At 46.2% G+C, this 21370-nt stretch overlaps 1 protein-coding gene across 2 annotated transcripts; it reads left to right on the forward strand.

Annotated features, from left to right (window-relative positions):
• The first annotated feature begins 1819 nt into the window (after positions 1–1819).
• Positions 1820–20422, forward strand: LOC115183173 (Golgi reassembly-stacking protein 1). Of its 2 annotated transcripts, none has more exons than XM_029744513.1 (8): positions 1820–2027; positions 12142–12222; positions 14849–15052; positions 15253–15339; positions 15525–15655; positions 17366–17507; positions 18563–18647; positions 19785–20422. In XM_029744513.1, exons 1-8 carry the CDS (start codon positions 1965–1967, stop codon positions 20378–20380), a joined length of 1389 nt encoding a protein of 462 aa, XP_029600373.1. In that variant the 5' UTR covers positions 1820–1964; the 3' UTR covers positions 20381–20422. The 2 variants fall into 2 exon arrangements, with proteins under 2 accessions (XP_029600373.1, XP_029600374.1); XM_029744514.1 differs by having other exon boundaries at positions 15253–15327.
• Positions 20423–21370: the final 948 nt, after the last annotated feature.

Genomic DNA, 21370 nt, shown 5'->3' on the forward strand with positions numbered 1-21370 from the left:
GTTCTCGAGGACTTTCAATACTGCAGACATGTTTTGGTACCCTTCCCCAGATCTGTGCCTCGACACAATCCTGTCTAGGAGCAATTCCTTTGACCTCATGGCTTGGTTTTTGCTCTGTCAACTGTGGGATCTTATATAGAAAGGTGTGTGCCTTTCCAAATTATGTCCAATCAATTGAATTTAGCACAGATGGACTCCAATCAAGTTGTAGAAACATCTCAAGGATGATCAATGGAAACAGGATGCACCTGAGCTCAATTTCGAGTTTCATAGCAAAGGGTCTGAATACTTATGTAAATAAGGTATCTGTTTTATTTTTAATACATTTACAAAAATGTCTAAAAATCTGTTTTCGCTTTGTTATGGGGTAGTGTGTGTCGATTGATGAGGAAAAACATTAATTTAATCCATTTTAGAATAAGGCTGCAACGTAACAAAATGTGGAAAAAGGCAAGGGGTCTGAATACTTTCCGAATGCACTGTATATGACAAAAAAAATGTTTGAAAAAAGTTCACAGATGATATGAAATATGATTCCTTAACTTGTGTTAACATTAAGAAATTGCCCATACTTTGCACCCTATATGAAATCCCATAGGAATGCATTACATCCAGCATTAAAGAGGTACAGGTAACCCATTTTTGCAAAATGCCTTCATAATGAATGCACCGCATGTTACATAAAGCTAGGGAAAGTCTAAACAATGATGCATAGCTACTACTGATTTAATCATAGGGTACACATTTTTCAATATGGCCGCTAACCATCCCACTGAGCTCACACTGGTTGAACCAACATTGCTTCAATGTCACTGTCAATCTAATGTGTGGAATCTACGTTGAAAACACATTTTAATTTACAAAACGTCATCAACCATTGTTGGTTTGCATCTCATTTCAACCATCATTGTAAACATTGAAATTAGGGTAAAACTTCCAACTCAAACACAATGACTTAACGTGACTAACAGGTTGTTAAAACAATCTAATGTTGAAATTGTGTTGAAAATAAGGTTTGGGTTAAGGGCCATGCACTGCGTTCTATATGGTCCTCTGTGGAGGTTGCCTGCTATGCCCCCCTGAGGTCTATGACTGGGGCAAGGAGCTGGCTGGGCCTGTTGTGTGGAGGGCAGCCTGAGGTCTATGACTGGGGCAAGGAGCTGGCTGGAATTGCGCGGCCTTGGCAGTGGGCAGAGATCGGGCAACCTCTCCGGGGTCAGCCCCCCTTCCCTGAGTTGGCCCCACCCCTCTCCGGCCCTCTCTCCTCCTTTCCCTGGTGCAGGGAGCTGGGTGGATCTGGTGGCATCCCTTGGTGGCTGTGGGCGTGGATCGGGCCCCCTCTCCGGGAGTTAGCCGCCCTTACTGGGTCAGCCTCAGCACTCTCCGGTCCTCTCCCCCCAATCCTTATGGCAAGGAGCTAGGTGGATGTAGTGGCGCCCCCTGGTGGCCCTGGGTGGGGGTCGACCTCAGCCCTCTCAGGCCCTCTCCCCTCATCTCCCTGCTGCAGGGAGCTGGCTGGGTGTATTGACGCCCCCTGGTGGACATAAGCATTCATATCACCTGTAAATACACAATGGACAGGTGTAAAGAAAGCGTGTATAACTGACCATAACAAGCTTTCAAATCCAATGTTAACTCACACTGGACAGGTGAAGAAAAAAAATCACGTGTACAAAAAAAAAAGACTTTTGACAATTGAAAAAGGCAACTGACAAATGATTATTACCCGTGTTGAGACGTGTTCCGGGTGAAAGGATTTGTACCTGTGATCTTTTCCTACTAATCGAACACAGAGTGGACTTGACATCTCCACTCCGCTCGATCTCCATGTGTTACTTTTGTCTGGCTGGCAGACAGAGGAGTTTCTGTGCGACGTGGAGACACATCTCCGCTAAGACAACACATATTCAAAATGACAGTACTACTTCACCTTAGTTAATGAAATAAAAAAACGTTAGTTTGCGATGGGCATAACTCAAAGCGCAATGGTATCCGACGGGGGGACAAGTGGATACCATGTCCATGGGGTAGGTTGATAATGAGTGCTAGTTAGCTAGCCAGCCTAGTAGGATTTCAAGACTGTGAACCATTACTGTGCCGTTTATATATATTCATTATATATTAATTTAACCAAAGATCAGCAACTTGGACACCTGCCTTCTGCTCTGTAATGTTTTGTCAGTGACACATGTCTTTTCCTCTGGTTGGTTAGTCAGCTGTACGGTTTACAATCTATTGGTGGTGTTTGGAGGACTGACTTCTGCAGTGACATGTTATTAGGACATAACGTTATATATATATATATATGTCTAAAGGACGACACGCTGCTTGTTTAGTGAGTACCGCTTCCTCCCGTTTCGGCCCATACCGGGAGCGAACTCGGGACCTCTGCCTTGCTAACACACGTCACCGCTCTACTGAAGCGTTTTACTTTCACATATCCCCCCATGTGCTACATATGTCATTGGAAGCTAATAAGCAGTGGGTCAAAGTGTTTTTTAACCTGCTGGCGAGGGGGTCTAAATGACGTCTTCATTTCCACACTCAGTCAGTCCGGACAGATGTAGCCAGCCTGTCTTTATAGGACAGGGCTCATCCACTAGCTGTTATAGAATATGCATTGCATGCATCCTCCGATTGCAACGTATGTCTATGCCCACACATTGTCTCAAACGTTTTCTGTTTTTAATTCCCTCAAAACACCAAGTTAGTCATACCTAATTTCACAATAGGTCATCATCACTGATCATTCTAAACGTTTTGTCTACCGTTCACACGTCCAAACTGCATCTCTATTCCAATCATTTGATTGATCGCAATCCGTTTTCATGGGAATGTGCATTTAAATCTTATTGAATTCCTGTTTGTTGAGCGAATTAGAGTAGATGATGCCAGTGGTGGAGAAGTACCCAACTGTCATCCCCCCACCCAGCTTCTCCCCCGAGCCTCTCCAGCTTCTCGCCCCTCCAGCTTCTCCCCCGTGACCCTCTCAAGCTTCTCCCCCGAGCCTTCCCAGCTTCTCACCCCGAGCCTCCCCAGCTTTTCACCCCGAGCCATACCAGCTTCTCCACCAAGCTTCATTCCCGAGCCTACCCAGCTTCTTGCAACCAGCTTCTCCCCCGAGCCCCTCCAGCTTCTCGCCCCTCCAGCTTCTCTCCTGACCCTCTCAAGTTTGTCCCCCGAGCCAACCTAGCTTCTCACCCCGAACCATCCCAGCTTCACACCCCGAGCCTACCCAGCTTCTCACCCCGAGCCTCTCCCAGCTTCTCCTTCCCAGCTTCATTCCAGAGCCACCCCAGCTTCTTACCCCGAGCTCCCCCAGCTTCTCACCCCGAGCCTCCAGCTTCTCACCCCGAGCCTCCAGCTTCTCACCCCGAGCCTCCAGCTTCTCACCCCGAGCCACTCCAGCTTCTCCACCCAGCTTCTCCCCCGAGCCTTCCCAGCTTCTCACCCCGAGCCACCCCAGCTTTTCACCCCGAGCCATACCAGCTTCTCCACCAAGCTTCATTCCCGAGCCAACCCAGCTTCTCGTACCAGCTTCTCCCCCGAGCCTCTCCAGCTTCTCGCCCCTCCAGCTTCTCCCCCAAGCCTCTCAAGCTTCTTCCCCGAGCCTACCCAGCTTCTCACCCCGAGCCACCAGCTTCTAACCCCGAGCCAACCCAGCTTCTCCTCCAACCTTCATTTCCGAGCCAACCCAGCTTCTCACACCAGCTTCTCCCCCGAGCCTCTCCAGCTTCTCGCCCCTCCAGCTTCTCCCCCGAGCCTACCCAGCTTCTCACCCCAAACTATCCCAGCTTCTCCACCCAGCTTCATCACCGAGCTTCTCCAGCTTGTCACCCCGAGCCCCCCCAGCTTCTCACCCCGAGCCTCCAGCTTCTCACCCCGAGCCTCCAGCTTCTCACCCCGAGCCACTCCAGCTTCTCACCCCGAGCTCTCCAGCTTCTCACCCCGAGCTCTCCAGCTTCTCACCCCGAGCTCTCCAGCTTCTCACCCCGAGCTCTCCAGCTTCTCACCCCGAGCTCTCCAGCTTCTCACCCCGAGCTCTCCAGCTTCTCACCCCGAGCCTCCAGCTTCTCACCCCGAGCCTCCAGCTTCACACCCCGAGCCTCCAGCTTCTCACCCCGAGCCAGATCGCAGATGTTCTGAAAGAGCTGCAAAACCTGGACCAGTACAAATCAGCTGTGTTAGACAATCTGGACCCTCTCTTTCTAAAACTATCCGCCGCCATTGTTGCAACCCCTATTACTAGCCTGTTCAACCTCTCTTTCGTATCGTCCGAGATCCCTAAAGATTGGAAAGCTGCCGCGGTCATCCCCCTCTTCAAAGGGGGAGACACTCTAGACCCAAACTGTTATAGACCTATATCCATCCTGTCCTGCCTTTCTAAAGTCTTTGAAAGCCAAGTTAACAAACAGATCACCGACCATTTCGAATCCCACCGTACTTTCTCCGCTGTGCAATCCGGTTTCCGAGCTGGTCACGGGTGCACCTCAGCCACGCTCAAGGTCCTAAACGATAACATAACCACCATCGATAAAAGACAGTACTGTGCAGCCGTATTCATCGACCTGGCCAAGGCTTTCGACTCTGTCAATCACCGTATTCTTATCGGCAGACTCAACAGCCTTGGTTTCTCAAATGATAGCCTCGCCTGGTTCACCAACTACTTCTCAGAGAGTTCAGTGTGTCAAATCGGAGGGCCTGTTGTCCGGACCTCTGGCAGTCTCTATGGGGGTGCCACGGGGTTCAATTCCCGGGCCGACTCTTTTCTCTGTATATATCAATGATGCTGCTGGTGATTCTCTGATCCACCTCTACGCAGATGACACCATTCTGTATACTTCTGGCCCTTCTTTGGACACTGTGTTAACTAACCTCCAAATGAGCTTCAATGCCATACAACTCTCCTTCCGTAGCCTCCAACTGCTCTTAAATGCAAGTAAAACTAAATGCATGCTCTTCAACCGTTCGCTACCTGCACCTGCCCGCCTGTCCAGCATCACTAATCTGGACGGTTCTGACTTAGAATACGTGGACAATTACAAATACCTAGGTGTCTGGTTAGACTGTAAACTCTCCTTCCAGACTCACATTAAGCATCTCCAATCCAAAATCAAATCTAGAATCGGCTTTCTATTTCGCAACAAAGCCTCCTTCACTCATGCTGCCAAACATACCCTCGTAAAACTGACTATCCTACCGATCCTCGACTTCGGTGATGTCATTTACAAAATAGCCTCCAACACTCTACTCAGCAAACAGGATGCAGTCTATCACAGTGCCATCCGTTTTGTCACCAAAGCCCCATATACTATCCACCACTGTGACCTGTATGTTCTCGTTGGCTGGCCCTCGCTACACATTCATCGCCAGACCCACTGGCTCCAGGTCATCTATAAGTCTTTGCTAGGTAAAGCCCCACCTTATCTCAGTTCACTGGTCACCATAGCAACACCCATCCGTAGCACGCGCTCCAGCAGGTATATTTCACTGGTCACCCCCAAAGCCAACACCTCCTTTGGCCGCCTTTCCTTCCAGTTCTCTGCTGCCAATGACTGGAACGAATTGCAAAAATCGCTGAATTTGGAGACTCAAATCTCCCTCACTAGCTTTAAGCACCAGCTGTCAGAGCAGCTAACCGGTCACTGCACCTTTACATAGCCCATCTGTAAATAGCCCATCCAACTACCTCATCCCCATATTGTTATATATTTGATTTACTTTCTGCTCTTTTGCACACCAGTATTTCTACTTGCACATCATCATCTGCTCATTTATCACTCCAGTGTTAATCTGCTGAAATGTAATTATTCGCTCCTATGGCCTATTTATTGCCTTACCTCCTTACTCCATTTGCACACACTGTATATAGACTTTTTTTTCTTCTACTGTATCATTGACTTGTTTATTGCATTATTGACTACGTTTGTTTATTCCATGTGTAACTCTGTGTTGTTGTTTTTGTCGCACTGCTTTGCTTTATCTTGGCCAGGTCGCAGTTGTAAATGAGAACTTGTTCTCAAGTAGCCTACCTGGTTAAGTAAAGGTTAAATAAAAAATTAAATAAATAGAAAATGACTCAAATAAAAGTCACCTTGTAAAATTCTACTTGAGAAAAAGTATTTGGTTTAAAATATACTTCTGTGTCAAAAGTAAAAGTATAAATCATTTGAAATTCTTTATATTAAGCAAACCAGATGGCACCATTTTCTAGTTTTTATTTGTTTACGGATAGCCAGGGGCACGCAATGCAAATAGTCTGGGTAGCCATTTGATTAGCTGTTAAGGAGTCTTATGACTTGGGGTGCGTGAATTAGAATATTTTCCTGTCCTGCTAAGCATTCAAAATGTAAAGACTACTTTTGGCTGTCAAGGATGAAAGTACGAAAATAAAAAATAAAAAAATGTATGAAATGTATGCATTGACTACGGTAAGTCGCTCTGGATAAGAGCGTCTGCTAAATGACAAAAAAATAAATACAAAAATAAAAGGAAAATGTATGGAGTAAAAAATAAAATATTTTCTTAAGGAGTAGTGAAGTAAAAGTAGTCAAAAATATAAATAAAAAAGTACAGATACCCCATAAAACGACTCACAAAAGTATGTGAACTCTTTGTAATTACCTGGATTTCTGCATAAATTGGTTGTAAAATTTGATTTGATCTTCATCTAAGTCACAATAATAGACAAACACAGTCTGCTTAAACTAATAACACACAAACAATAGTATGTTTTCATGTCTTTATTGAACACACCGTGTAAACATTCAGTGTAAGGTGGAAAAAGTATGTGAACCCTTGGATTTAATAACAACGGTCAGGAGGAATTTTGGACCGTTCATCTTTTACAAAACTGTTTCAGTTCATCAATATTCTTGATGTCTGGTGTGAACCACTCTGTGCCACAGCATTTTTAATCAGGTTGAGGTCAGGTCAGGAAGGAGTATTTTCTTCTGTTGAAGCCATTCTGTTGTTGATTTACTTCTGTCTTTTGGGTTGTTGTCCTGTTGCATCACCCAACTTCTGTTGAGCTTCAATTGGCGGACAGACAGCCTTACATTCTCCTGCAAAATGTCTTGATCAACTTGGGAATTCATTTTTCCGTCAATGATAGCAAGCTGTCCAGGCCCTGAGGCAGCAAAGCAACCCCAAACCATGATGCTCCCTCCACCATACTTTACAGTTGGGAGGTTTTGATGTTGGTGTGCTGTGCCTTTTTTTCTCCACATAGTGTTGTTTTCCTTTCAAACAACTCAACTGTAGTTTCATCTGTCCACAGAATATTTTGCCAGAAGCGCTGTGGAACATCCAGGTGCTCTTTTGCAAACTTCAGACGTGCAGACATTTTTTTTAGACAGCAGTGGCTTCTTCCGTGGTGTCCTCCCATGAACACCATTCTTGTTTAGTGTTTTACGTATCGTAGACTCGTCAACAGAGATGTTGGCATCTTCCAGAGATTTCTGTAAGTCTTTAGCGACACTCTAGGATTCATCTTAACCTCATTGAGCATTCTGCGCTGTGCGCTTGCAGTCATCTTTGCAGGACGGCCACTCCTAGGGAGAGTAGCAACAGTGCTGAACTTTCTCCATTTATAGACAATTTGTCTTACCGTGGACTGACTTAGAGATACTTTTGCAACCCTTTCCAGCTTCAATCAGGGCAACAATTCTTAATTTTGGGTCTTCTGCGATCTCTCTCTCTTGTTCGAGGCATGGCTCACATCAGGCAAAGCTTCTTGTGAATAGCAAACTCACATTTTGTGAGTGTTATTTATAGGGCAAGGCAGCTCTAACCAACATCTCCAATCCCGTCTCATTGATTGGACTCCAGGTTAGCTGACTCCGTACTCCAATTAGCTTTTGGAGAAATCATTAGCTGAGGGGTTCACATACTTTTCCCAACCTACACTGTGAATGTTTAAATGATGTATTCAATATAGACAAGAAAAATACAATTTGTGTGTTATTAGTTTAAGCACACTGTTTGTCTATTGTTGTGACTTAGATGAAGATCAGATCAAATGTGATGACTGATTTATGCAGAAATCCAGGTAATTCCGAAGGGTTTACATAGTTTTTCTTGCCACTGTAAGCAGTACTTTAAAGTATTTTTAATTAAGTACTTTACACAGCTGGTGGCTGCTAACAAACTATTATCCTGCCTTGTGTTATGTTTCAATCAAAGCAAATATCCTGTCGCACTCTGGTCAGTTTAGGATACATTTTATTTTACTGTTCAGCTTCGTCTAACCGTCCTAAAATCTCATTTGAAATTAGGTGTTTTTGGTGTAACAGTAACTATACACCTACTATTATATTCGGTTCTGTTCATGTAAAATGCAAATAAATCATGTGATCTTCCAAGACATTGATTCAGCTTTGCTCTAACTTTACTAAACCAGCACCATCATGTTCTAACCCCCCTTAGGGGTTAGAGAAGGTTAGGGGTTAGGGTTGGGTTAGGGGTTAGGGTTAGTGGTCAGAGAAGGTTAGGGGTTAGGGTTGGGTTAGGGGTTAGGGTTGGGTTAGGGTTAGGGGTTAGAGAAGGTTAGGGGTTAGAGAAGGTTAGGGGTTAGAGAAGGTTAGGGGTTAGAGAAGGTTAGGGGTTAGAGAGGGTTAGGGGTTAGGGGTTGGGTTAGAGGTTAGAGAAGGTTAGGGGTTAGAGAAGGTTAGGGGTTAGAAGGTTAGGGGTTAGAAGGTTAGGGGTTAGAAGGTTAGGGGTTAGAAGGTTAGGGGTTAGAAGGTTAGGGGTTAGAAAGTTAGGGGTTAGAAGGGTAGGGGTTAGAGGGTTAGGGGTTAGTGTTGGGTTAGGGGTTAGTGTTGGGTTAGGGGTTAGTGTTGGGTTAGGGGTTAGTGTTGGGTTAGGGGTTAGTGTTGGGTTAGGGTTGGGGTTAGGGGTTGGGGTTAGGGGTTGGGGGTTTTGGGTTTGGGGTTAGGGGTTGGGGGTTTTGGGTTTGGGGTTAGGGTTAGGGGTTGGGTTAGGGTTAGGGGTTGGGTTAGGGTTAGGGGTTGGGTTAGAGGTTAGAGAAGGTTAGGGGTTAGAGAAGGTTAGGGGTTAGAGAAGGTTAGGGGTTAGGGTTGGGTTAGGGGTTGGGGTTAGGGGTTGGGGTTAGGGGTTGGGGGTTTTGGGTTTGGGTTAGGGGTTTTGGGTTTGGGTTAGGGGTTGGGTTAGGGTTAGGGGTTGGGTTAGGGGTTAGGTGTTGGGTTAGGGTTAGGGGTTAGGGGTTAGGGTTTGGGTTAGGGGTTGGGTTTGGGTTAGGGGTTGGGTTAGGGGTTGGGTTAGGGTTAGGGGTTGGGGGTTAGGGTTAGGGGTTGGGGGTTTGGGTTAGGGGTTGGGTTAGGGTTTGGGGTTAGGGTTAGGGGTTGGGTTAGGGTTTGGGGTTAGGGTTAGGGGTTGGGTTAGGGTTTGGGGTTAGCCCTGAATGCTGATATCACAAACCCCCGGGGTGCCTTATTGCTATTTTTACCAATTGTAATTAGAGCAGTAGAAATAAATGTTTTGTCAAAGACATGATATACGGTCTGATATACCATGGCTGTCAGCCAATCAGCATTCAGGGCTGGAACCACCCAGTTAATCATTGTGATTATAATACGTGATGAGTAGGACTCTGAGACGCAGGTAACAGGTCAGGTCAGGTGATTGGAGTGCCCTTCATGGTGGTACTGTTAGGACAGCGCCAGGATGGTCCTGTTGAAGACGGTAAATCAACCGTTGGTGCTGAAGGACAGCTCTGCCGTTCGGCCAGTTCAGGAACAAGCAACAGTAGTTTACAGTCTGCCTATAGCCTCATGTAAATACATATACTATCTGTAGCCTCATGTAAATACATATACTATCTATAGCCTATAGCCTCATGTAAATACATATACTGTCTATAACCTCATGTAAATACATATACTATCTGTAGTCTATAGCCTCATGTACATACATATACTATCTGTAGTCTATAGCCTCATGTAAATACATATACTATCTGTAGTCTATAGCCTCATGTAAATGCATATAGCTGAATATCATGGCTCTGTTTACGAGGAGAGCTTTACTGTGACGAGGTAATTCAGTGTATTGTGTAGATTTCACTGTATCATAAATAAACTTTGATTTGATTAGCTTGAACACATGATTCCAATATAGGGGCCACCTATTACAGAGTGAAATAAAACCGACGGAGAACCATCCAGTCATGGAGTTTATTTGCAGAGATTAAACATGCTGTGAAATCAATTGACCAAGTAGTGGACATGGATCATTACTATGTAGAATTGCAGGAAATTCGCTTTAAAACATCCATCTGATCAAGCTTTAGGTGATGTGTATTCATGCATCTCAATAAACTAGAACTTAAATGCATTTTACCTCCAACTTGGCCCATTTCCATTTTCCCATCTTGACCAACAGCCAGTATAGACTAAATATCCCAAGCAGGGCTGCAGCAACTTCCTGTCCTTGGGCTTTGCAGTGGGCCTCTCTGGTTTGGGTCTCCTCTGCAGAATGTGTCACTAACCAAGTGGTCCCATATCCTTCTAGGTTCCACTGTGCGAGAGGGATCATCAACATCAATGCAGACACACAGTGAATTTAGAGTTTCTTTTCAACCTTCTGATTGGTCAAAGTCGTCAAGCCTCTGACGAGCCGCAGCAGTGCACTCACATAGTCTACAGTACTTCATCATTCTGTCCCCCACCAGAGAGACGAAACCACCATTTACCTCAGTCTGCAGTTCTTCATCATTCTGTCCCCCACCAGAGAGAAGAAACCACCATTTATCACATAGTCTGCAGTTCTTCATCATTCTGTCCCCCACCAGAGAGACGAAACCACCATTTACCTCACATAGTCTACAGTACTTCATCATTCTGTCCCCCACCAGAGAGACGAAACCACCATTTACCTCACATAGTCTACAGTACTTCATCATTCTGTCCCCCACCAGAGAGACGAAACCACCATTTATCACATAGTTTGCAGTTCTTCATCATTCTGTCCCCCACCAGAGAGACAAAACCACCATTTATCACATAGTCTGCAGTTCTTCATCATTCTGTCCCACCAGAGAGACAAAACCACCATTTACCTCATAGTCTACAGTTCTTCATCATTCTGTCCCCCACCAGAGAGACGAAACCACCATTTATCACATAGTCTGCAGTTCTTCATCATTCTGTCCCACCAGAGAGACAAAACCACCATTTACCTCATAGTCTACAGTTCTTCATCATTCTGTCCCCCACCAGAGAGAAGAAACCACCATTTACCTCATAGTCTGCAGTTCTTCATCATTCTGTCCCCCACCAGAGAGACGAAACTACCATTTATCTCATATTGTATTTACAGTTCTTCAGGCTGCGAAACATTTTTATTTGGTTTGTCATTCTGTAATTTTTCATGGGGAATGTTTGTGCTAATGAAATATTTATTTAGAAGTTATCAGAATTAAAGTTTTACCAGCTCTGTGTATCCTCCACACTGCACTACACCCCTGCTAATCGGGTGCACTTCTGTAAACTGCAATTCCCCAATTCAACACAGGGTGGCGATATAGAGTATCTTAACTAGAGAGGATGAAACCAATGACTGTATATATGAATGGACAAAACCATCGATCACGTGACACCATTCACTCCTATGTGAAGAGTCAATAGTGTATTGAAGCCAGATGAAGCTGGCGTCTCATGGAGTTTGAGCTACTCCTGGAAGTGGCGTTGCAGGCTAGCTCAGTGCTGCCCTCTCTCAATGATTAACTCAAGTTGAAGGTCAACCTGGGGTACTGCAGGCTAGCTCAGTGCTGCCCCCTCTCAATGATTAACTCAAGTTGAAGGTCAACCCGGGGTACTGCAGGCTGCCATTAACAACTACATTTTCCTTATAACTTCTGTGTGCGATATTTGTTGTAAATAATCGGTTCAAGGACATAACGCTGGTGTGTTAGAAGCAAATTTTTTCGTACCATGATTGTCTTCAAATTTTGTATTTATTTACGCCAAGATTGACCATGAATATTGTCATTTTTCCGTTCACTATCCAATTTTGTGCTAACAATACCTGCAGTACCACGGTCGGCCTTGAACGCCAGAGGGGGCCGCCGTTCTCCCCTGGATGAACCCTACTGTAAAATATATTATCTAACTTTATTTCCAGATCCAAGAGAACTCCCCTGCACACCATGCTGGTTTGGAGCCATTATTTGACTTCATCCTATCAATAGGAAACACCAGACTGGTGAGTTATGGGGACAGAGGGATTCTTTAACACCAGACTGGTGAGTTATAGACTGGTGAGTTATGGGGACAGAGGGATTCTATAACACCAGACTGGTGAGTTATGGGGACAGAGGGATTCTATAACACCAGACTGGTGAGTTATAGACTGGTGAGTTATGGGGACAGAGGGATTCTATAACACCAGACTGGTGAGTTATAGACTGGTGAGTTATGGGGACAGAGGGATTCTTTAACATCTATAATATATATTTCTCATCCCTTAGTTGTGTGTTTTGTATAATATACATTCATTTAAAAACTAGTTGGATTTTATGGAATAAAACAAGCATTGTAATATGATAGCTCTTCTCCTTCACGGACTGTATCAACAGGAACAGGTGTAGCCAGCCTACAGGAACAGGAAGAGGTGTAGCCAGCCTACAGGAACAGGTGTAGCCAGCCTACAGGAACAGGTGTAGCCAGCCTACAGGAACAGGTGTAGCCAGCCTACAGGAACAGGAAGAGATGTAGCTAGTCTACAGGAACAGGAAGAGATGTAGCCAGTCTACAGGAACAGGAACAGGTGTAGCCAGTCTACAGGAACAGGAACAGGTGTAGCCAGTCTACAGGAACAGGAACAGGTGTAGCCAGCCTACAGGAACAGGTGTAGCCAGCCTACAGGAACAGGTGTAGCCAGCCTACAGGAACAGGTGTAGCCAGCCTACAGGAACAGGAAGAGGTGTAGCCAGCCTACAGGAACAGGAAGAGGTGTAGCCAGCCTACAGGAACAGGAAGAGGTGTAGCCAGCCTACAGGAACAGGAACAGGTGTAGCCAGCCTACAGGAACAGGTGTAGCCAGCCTACAGGAACAGGAAGAGATGTAGCCAGCCTACAGGAACTGGAACAGGTGTAGCCAGCCTGTAGGAACAGGTGTAGCCAGCCTGTAGGAACAGGTGTAGCCAGCCTGTAGGAACAGGTGTATCCAGCCTGTCACTGTTTCTTTATGAACAGGTGTGTGGGTACTGTGTATTCCTGCTGAAACCTGTTATTACCCTCTCCCCGCTCCAGAACAGAGATAATGACCTGCTGATAGCTGTTATTACCCTCTCCCCACTCCAGAGATAATGACCTGCTGAAGGCTGTTATTACCCTCTCCCCAATCCAAAACAGAGATAATGACCTGCTGATAGCTGTTATTACCCTCTCCCCACTCCAGAACAGAGATAATGACCTGCTGATAGCTGTTATTACCCTCTCCCCAATCCAGAACAGAGATAATGACCTGCTGATAGCTGTTATTACCCTCTCCCCGCTCCAGAACAGAGATAATGACCTGCTGATGGCTGTTATTACCCTCTCCCCGCTCCAGAACAGAGATAATGACCTGCTGATAGCTGTTATTACCCTCTCCCCGCTCCAGAACAGAGATAATGACCTGCTGATAGCTGTTATTACCCTCTCCCCGCTCCAGAACAGAGATAATGACCTGCTGATAGCTGTTATTACCCTCTCCCCGCTCCAGAACAGAGATAATGACCTGCTGATAGCTGTTATTACCCTCTCCCCGCTCCAGAACAGAGATAATGACCTGCTGATAGCTGTTATTACCCTCTCCCCGCTCCAGAACAGAGATAATGACCTGCTGATAGCTGTTATTACCCTCTCCCCGCTCCAGAACAGAGATAATGACCTGCTGATGGCTGTTATTACCCTCTCCCCGCTCCAGAACAGAGATAATGACCTGCTGATAGCTGTTATTACCCTCTCCCCGCTCCAGAACAGAGATAATGACCTGCTGATAGCTGTTATTACCCTCTCCCCGCTCCAGAACAGAGATAATGACCTGCTGATAGCTGTTATTACCCTCTCCCCGCTCCAGAACAGAGATAATGACCTGCTGATAGCTGTTATTACCCTCTCCCCGCTCCAGAACAGAGATAATGACCTGCTGATAGCTGTTATTACCCTCTCCCCGCTCCAGAACAGAGATAATGACCTGCTGATAGCTGTTATTACCCTCTCCCCGCTCCAGAACAGAGATAATGACCTGCTGATAGCTGTTATTACCCTCTCCCCGCTCCAGAACAGAGATAATGACCTGCTGATAGCTGTTATTACCCTCTCCCCGCTCCAGAACAGAGATAATGACCTGCTGATAGCTGTTATTACCCTCTCCCCGCTCCAGAACAGAGATAATGACCTGCTGATAGCTGTTATTACCCTCTCCCCGCTCCAGAACAGAGATAATGACCTGCTGATAGCTGTTATTACCCTCTCCCCGCTCCAGAACAGAGATAATGACCTGCTGATAGCTGTTATTACCCTCTCCCCGCTCCAGAACAGAGATAATGACCTGCTGATAGCTGTTATTACCCTCTCCCCGCTCCAGAACAGAGATAATGACCTGCTGATAGCTGTTATTACCCTCTCCCCGCTCCAGAACAGAGATAATGACCTGCTGATAGCTGTTATTACCCTCTCCCCCGCTCCAGAACAGAGATAATGACCTGCTGATAGCTGTTATTACCCTCTCCCCGCTCCAGAACAGAGATAATGACCTGCTGATAGCTGTTATTACCCTCTCCCCGCTCCAGAACAGAGATAATGACCTGCTGATAGCTGTTATTACCCTCTCCCCACTCCAGAACAGAGATAATGACCTGCTGAAGGTTTTGCTGAAGGCCAACGTGGAGAAGGCTGTGCGGCTGGAGGTGTGGAGCACCAAGGGTCTTAGGGTCAGAGAGCTGGAGGTGGTCCCTAGCAACATGTGGGGTGGGCAGGGTCTCCTGGGGGCTTCTGTACGCTTCTGCAGCTTCCAGGGAGCCAATGAGAAGGTCTGGCACGTCCTGGTGAGTTAGGACAAGTCACAGTGGATCCTCTGTTGTTGCTTTGTTATCATAGAATTCATGTAGCCTCATGTATAGGACTCTAGTGGCTTTATACACGGCAGACACCACATCACAAACCTCTGGGGTTTTTAAATGACTATGCATTGTGTTTTCCATAGGTTTGTCAAATCTGAAATGATAACTTCTTCCTTTTCTTTCAGGATGTAGGATCGAATTCCCCAGCGGCGTTGGCTGGCTTGCAGGCACATCAAGACTTCATTGTTGGAGCGGACCAGGTGTTGCAAGATGTATGATTAAGACCAGTAACCTATTGTTTGCACGGAAAATCCATTTCACCAAATATCCAATACTTTTTCAAAGTTAGAAATTGCTGAAAGATATTTTTTGTTCACTGTTAGCTGGTGTGTTTTTCCTTCCAGATTGCCCTTTTTTATTACTGAAGTGTCTATGATTGTGTTGTTTCACTCTGCAGTCTGAGGACTTGTTCACCCTGATCGAGAGCAACGAGGGCAAGCCTCTGAAGCTGCTGGTCTACAACACTGGGACAGAGCTCTGTAGAGAGCTGGTGGTTACCCCCAATGGAGCCTGGGGCGGAGAGGGCAGGTAAAGGTCTCTCCACTCTAACGGACTGAATCAACCTCTTTTTATATCCCGCTACCGCTTCATACCCTGCTACAAACGTTAGCAACGGGTATATTCACGGTATACCATATTCACAATATACCATACCCCCTTTGCAACGGGTATATTCACGGTATACCATATTCACAATATACCATACCCCCTTAGCAACGGGTATATTCACGGTATACCATATTCACAATATACCATACCCCTTTAGCAACGGGTATATTCACGGTATACCATATTCACAATATACCATACCCCCTTAGCAACGGGTATATTCACGGTATACCATATTCACAATATACCATAGCCCCTTTGCAACGGGTATATTCACGGTATACCATATTCACAATTACCATACCCCCTTAGCAACGGGTATATTCACAATATACCATATTCACAATGTACCATACCCCCTTAGCAACGGGTATATTCACAATATACCATACCCCCTTAGCAACGGGTATATTCACGGTATACCATATTCACAATATACCATAGCCCCTTAGCAACGGGTATATTCACGGTATACCATATTCACAATATACCATACCCCCTTAGCAACGGGTATATTCACGGTATACCATATTCACAATATACCATACCCCCTTAGCAACGGGTATATTCACTGTATACCATATTCACAATGTACCATACCCCCTTAGCAACGGGTATATTCACGGTATACCATATTCACAATATACCATACCCCCTTAGCAACTGGTATATTCACTGTATACCATATTCACAATGTACCATACCCCCTTAGCAACGGGTATATTCACGGTATACCATATTCACAATGTACCATACCCCCTTAGCAACGGGTATATTCACTGTATACCATATTCACAATGTACCATACCCCCTTAGCAACGGGTATATTCACGGTATACCATATTCACAATATACCATACCCCCTTAGCAACGGGTATATTCACGGTATACCATATTCACAATATACCATACCCCCTTAGCAACGGGTATATTCACGGTATACCATATTCACAATATACCATACCCCCTTAGCAACGGGTATATTCACGGTATACCATATTCACAATATACCATACCCCCTTAGCAACGGGTATATTCACAATATACCATATTCACAATATACCATAGCCCCTTAGCAACGGGTATATTCACAATATACCATATTCACAATATACCATAGCCCCTTAGCAACGGGTACATTCACAATATACCATATTCACAATATACCATAGCCCCTTAGCAACGGGTACATTCACAATATACCATATTCACAATATACCATAGCCCCTTAGCAACGGGTATATTCACAATATACCATATTCACAATATACCATAGCCCCTTAGCAACGGGTATATTCACAATATACCATAGCCCCTTAGCAACGGGTACATTCACAATATATCATATTCACAATATACCATAGCCCCTTAGCAACGGGTATATTCACAGTATACCATAGCCCCTTAGCAACGGGTACATTCACAATATATCATATTCACAATATACCATAGCCCCTTAGCAACGGGTATATTCACAGTATACCATAGCCCCTTAGCAACGGGTATATTCACAGAATACCATAGCCCCTTAGCAATGGGTATATTCACAGTATACCATAGCCCCTTAGCAATGGGTATATTCACTGTATACCATAGCCCCTCCAGGCTTATTGTGTAATTCTGTCTCAGCTTAGGCTGTGGTATTGGATACGGCTACTTGCACCGAATCCCAAGCCGTCCTGTTATCCTGAACAGCCATGGGGCCCTTCCTTTACCTCCACCTGATGACAACAGCAGAACCCGAGAGATGCCGGCTGGCCACCACACTGAGGTAGACACCTTCACATCTCACCTCTAGTTCCCTTTCAGACTAGACAATTTTACTGACCGTTGATAAACGGTTAGGAATTCTTTTAGATGAGTATGATACATTTTCATTGAATATCCCGTTTGTATTTAGAATGATATGTAGCTAAGTTACATGTTTTATTTCAACTTTATTCCTCTAAGACCCTTTATGATGGAGAGCAAATACATCCAGGATGTACAGTAGTAGCACTGTCTCATCTCAGGTTCCCTTTAAACTCTCCATCTGGCCTTAACCTCTCCATCTGGCCTTAACCTCTCCATCTGGCCTTAACCTCTCCATCTGGCCTTAACCTCTCTCCATCTGGCCTTAACCTCTCCGTCTGGCCTTAACCTCTCCGTCTGGCCTTAACCTCTCCGTCTGGCCCTCTCCATCTGGCCTTAACCTTCTCCATCTGGCCCTCTCCATCTGGCCCTCCCTATCTGGCCTTAACCTCTCCATCTGGCCCTCCCCATCTGGCCTTAACCTCTCCATCTGGCCTTAACCTCTCCATCTGGCCCTCTCCATCTGGTCATAACCTCTCCATCTGGCCTTAACCTCTCCATCTGGTCATAACCTCTCCATCTGGCCTTAACCTCTCCATCTGGTCTTAAACTCTCCATCTGGCCTTAACCTCTCCATCTGGCCTTAACCTCTCTATCTGGCCCTCTCCATCTGGCCCTCTCCATCTGGCCCTCTCCATCTGGCCCTCTCCATCTGGCCCTCTCCATCTGGCCCTCTCCATCTGGTCTTAACCTCTCCATCTGGTCATACCATCTGGTCATAACCTCTCCATCTGGTCATAACCTCTCCATCTGGTCATAACCTCTCCATCTGGTCATAACCTCACCTCTCCATCTGGTCATAACCTCTCCATCGGGCCTTAACCTCTCCATCTGGTCATAACCTCTCCATCTGGCCTTAACCTCTCCATCTGGCCTTAACCTCTCCATCTGGTCATAACCTCTCCATCTGGCCTTAACCTCTCCATCTGGCCTTAACCTCTCCATCTGGCCTTAACCTCTCCATCTGGTCAGCAGGGTGAAGGAGTGTTGGGTCCGCAGCAGCTCATCCAGGTCCCCTCTCTACCTCTACCTCCTCCCATCCAGAGAATCATGGACCCAGGTAACCTTCTACTCAGGAAGTAATTGAATCATTAGGGCCAGACACAGATTAAGCCTGGTCCTGGACTAAAAAGCTCTTTTTAAATTCAGAATATTCATTCTTTGCGAATTCTGTTTTAACCTGGACTAGGTTTAATCTGTGTCTGGGAATCCGGCCATAAAATGCTTCAATATTTGTTGTGTTTTCTGGGTATCTGTGTTAAAGGACTCCCCCAGAGGAAGTTGCCACCACTATTTCAATGTAATTTCCTGTCCTAGAGATGGAACGCAGGTTTAGGTTCCACCTCCGAAAGAATGACAAAGGCTACTTATACATATTCAGGAATTGGGTGTGGAAATTTCCACATGGAGTTACTAGACATCAACAACTAGGGAACTGACAGCGGTCAGTGCAGCTAGCTATGTTGATAACATAAACGAGCTGGATAAGGTTATCTAATTATTGATGTTTTTTCTTTAACTACACCGCATTCAGAGATTACCCAGCTGGCTGTGTGGCTGGTTCTGGAGGTGAATTTGTCATAAGAAATTAATTTAGGGAAAACTTTGACTTCTCCAATCTATTGTCGTCTCCAAAGTTGTGACATCTTCCATAAATTGTGAATCAGGCGGTATTATGAATCCACCGTATAAATAGTTAGAAAGCATAGGATGAAGCGCCGCAAATATGGCGGAGTCCAGGGGGGAGCGGGTTTGCAAAATGCTGTCATATCATGCAATTATACCATTTATAAAATGGTCAGAGATTATATATATATATATATATATATTAATACAAACTAGCTAAAAAATAAGTGAACATTTCCAAATGATCCAATTTCTGGAAGGGATCAAAAAATGGAAGTGTAAAAACCAAAGTTTGAAGCCCTTATTTTAATTAGCTCTATGGGCTCAGTAGACACAAGGCTGTTTGACACATCTCAGTCACCAAGAGGGAGAATGTTTCAGCTGTTTCTGAATAATAAACATGCTGGTGGGTGGTAATATTAAAATTCAACCCAGCACAGAAACAAAACGTAGGCTGAAAATAATTAGTATGTCGTATCATAGGAAAGACTCTGCGTTCACACGGATTAAAAACGAAGTGGGAAGTTTGGATTGACAGACATGCTTTCCTGTTGTTCTGTTTGACTGTCAGATTCCTCCAGTATCTCTGAGGCTCTGACACCTGACCTATCAGAGATGGTCTCCTCCATTGACATGGGTCACATGACCAAGGACGTGTCCATGCTAGCCAATGACGGGGATGTCTCCTGTCGTCAACACCACCCCAACCCCCAAGACCTGATGTCCCCTCTCTCTGGTGGAGCCGCCACAAGGGACCTGATGTCCCCTCTCTCTGGTGGAGCCGCCACAGGGGACCTGATGTCCCCTCTCTCTGGTGGAGCCGCCACAGGGGACCTGATGTCCCCTCTCTCTGGTGGAGCCGCCACAGGGGACATGATGTCCCCTCTCTCTGGTGGAGCCGCCACAGGGGACCTGATGTCCCCTCTCTCTGGTGGTGCCGCCACAGGGGACCTGATGTCCCCTCTCTCTGGTGGAGCCGCCACAGGGGACCTGATGTCCCCTCTCTCTGGTGGAGCCGCCACAGGGGACCTAATCAGTCATGACGTCTCAAAGGAGGCCCTGTCTGACACTGCTACATCACTGAACCAGGGTGTTGATCTGAACATGGCAATACACTCTCACCTGGCAAACCACAGCCCACAGCAGCAGAGGAGGAGGAGGAATTAGAGCTGTTGCTGCATCAGAGGAGGAGGAGGAGGAGAGGAGGCATTAGAGCACGTTGCTGCATCAGAGGAGGAGGAAGAGGAGGCATTAGAGCACATTGCTGCATCAGAGGAGGAGGAGGAATTAGAGCCCGTTGCTGCATCAGAGGAGGAGGAGGAGGCTTTAGAGCACGTTGCTGCATCAGAGGAGGAGGTGGAGGAGGAGGAGAGGAGGAGGAGTAGGAGAAGGAAGAGGAGGAGGCATTAGAGCACGTTGCTGCATCAGAGGAGGAGGAAGAGGAGACATTAGAGCCCGTTGCTGCATCAGAGGAGGAGGAGGAGGCTTTAGAGCACGTTGCTGCATCAGAGGAGGAGGAAGAGAAGGAGGAGGAAGAGGAGAAGGAGGAGGCATTAGAGCACGTTGCTGCATCGGAGGAGGAGGAGGAGGAGAGGAGGAGGAGGAGGAGAAGGAAGAGGAGGAGGCATTAGAGCACGTTGCTGCATCAGAGGAGGAAGAGGAGGAGGAGGAGGCATTAGAGCACGTTGCTGCATCAGAGAAGGAGGAGGAGGAGGAGGTATTAGAGCACGTTGCTGCATCAGAGGAGGAGGAGGCATTGGAGCACGTTGCTGCATCAGGAGGAGGAGGAGGAGAGGAGGAGGAGAAGGAAGAGGAGGAGGCATTAGAGCACGTTGCTGCATCAGAGGAGGAAGAGGAGGAGGTATTAGAGCACGTTGCTGCATCAGAGGAGGAGGAGGCATTGGAGCACGTTGCTGCATCAGGAGGAGGAGGAGAGGAGGAGGAGGAGGAGAAGGAAGAGGAGGAGGTATTAGAGCACGTTGCTGCATCAGAGGAGGAGGAGGCATTGGAGCACGTTGCTGCATCGGAGGAGAAGAGGAGGAGAAGGAAGAGGAGGAGGCATTAGAGCACGTTGCTGCATCAGAGGAGGAAGAGGAGGAGGAGGAGGCATTAGAGCACGTTGCTGCATCAGAGGAGGAAGAGGAGGAGGAGGAGGCA

Source organism: Salmo trutta, unplaced genomic scaffold, assembly GCF_901001165.1.
Source record: "Salmo trutta unplaced genomic scaffold, fSalTru1.1, whole genome shotgun sequence".
NCBI classification, from domain to species: domain Eukaryota; kingdom Metazoa; phylum Chordata; class Actinopteri; order Salmoniformes; family Salmonidae; genus Salmo; species Salmo trutta.

Excerpts from the sequence above, each read along its gene's own strand:
- LOC115183173 (XM_029744513.1), top strand. The coding sequence starts at position 1,965 with ATGGGCATAACTCAAAGCGCAATGGTATCCGACGGGGGGACAAGTGGA. Across the intron at positions 15,340-15,524 it reads CGGACCAGGTGTTGCAAGAT|TCTGAGGACTTGTTCACCCT; the intron begins GTATGATTAAGA and ends TTCACTCTGCAG. Across the intron at positions 18,648-19,784 it reads CCAGAGAATCATGGACCCAG|ATTCCTCCAGTATCTCTGAG; the intron begins GTAACCTTCTAC and ends TTTGACTGTCAG.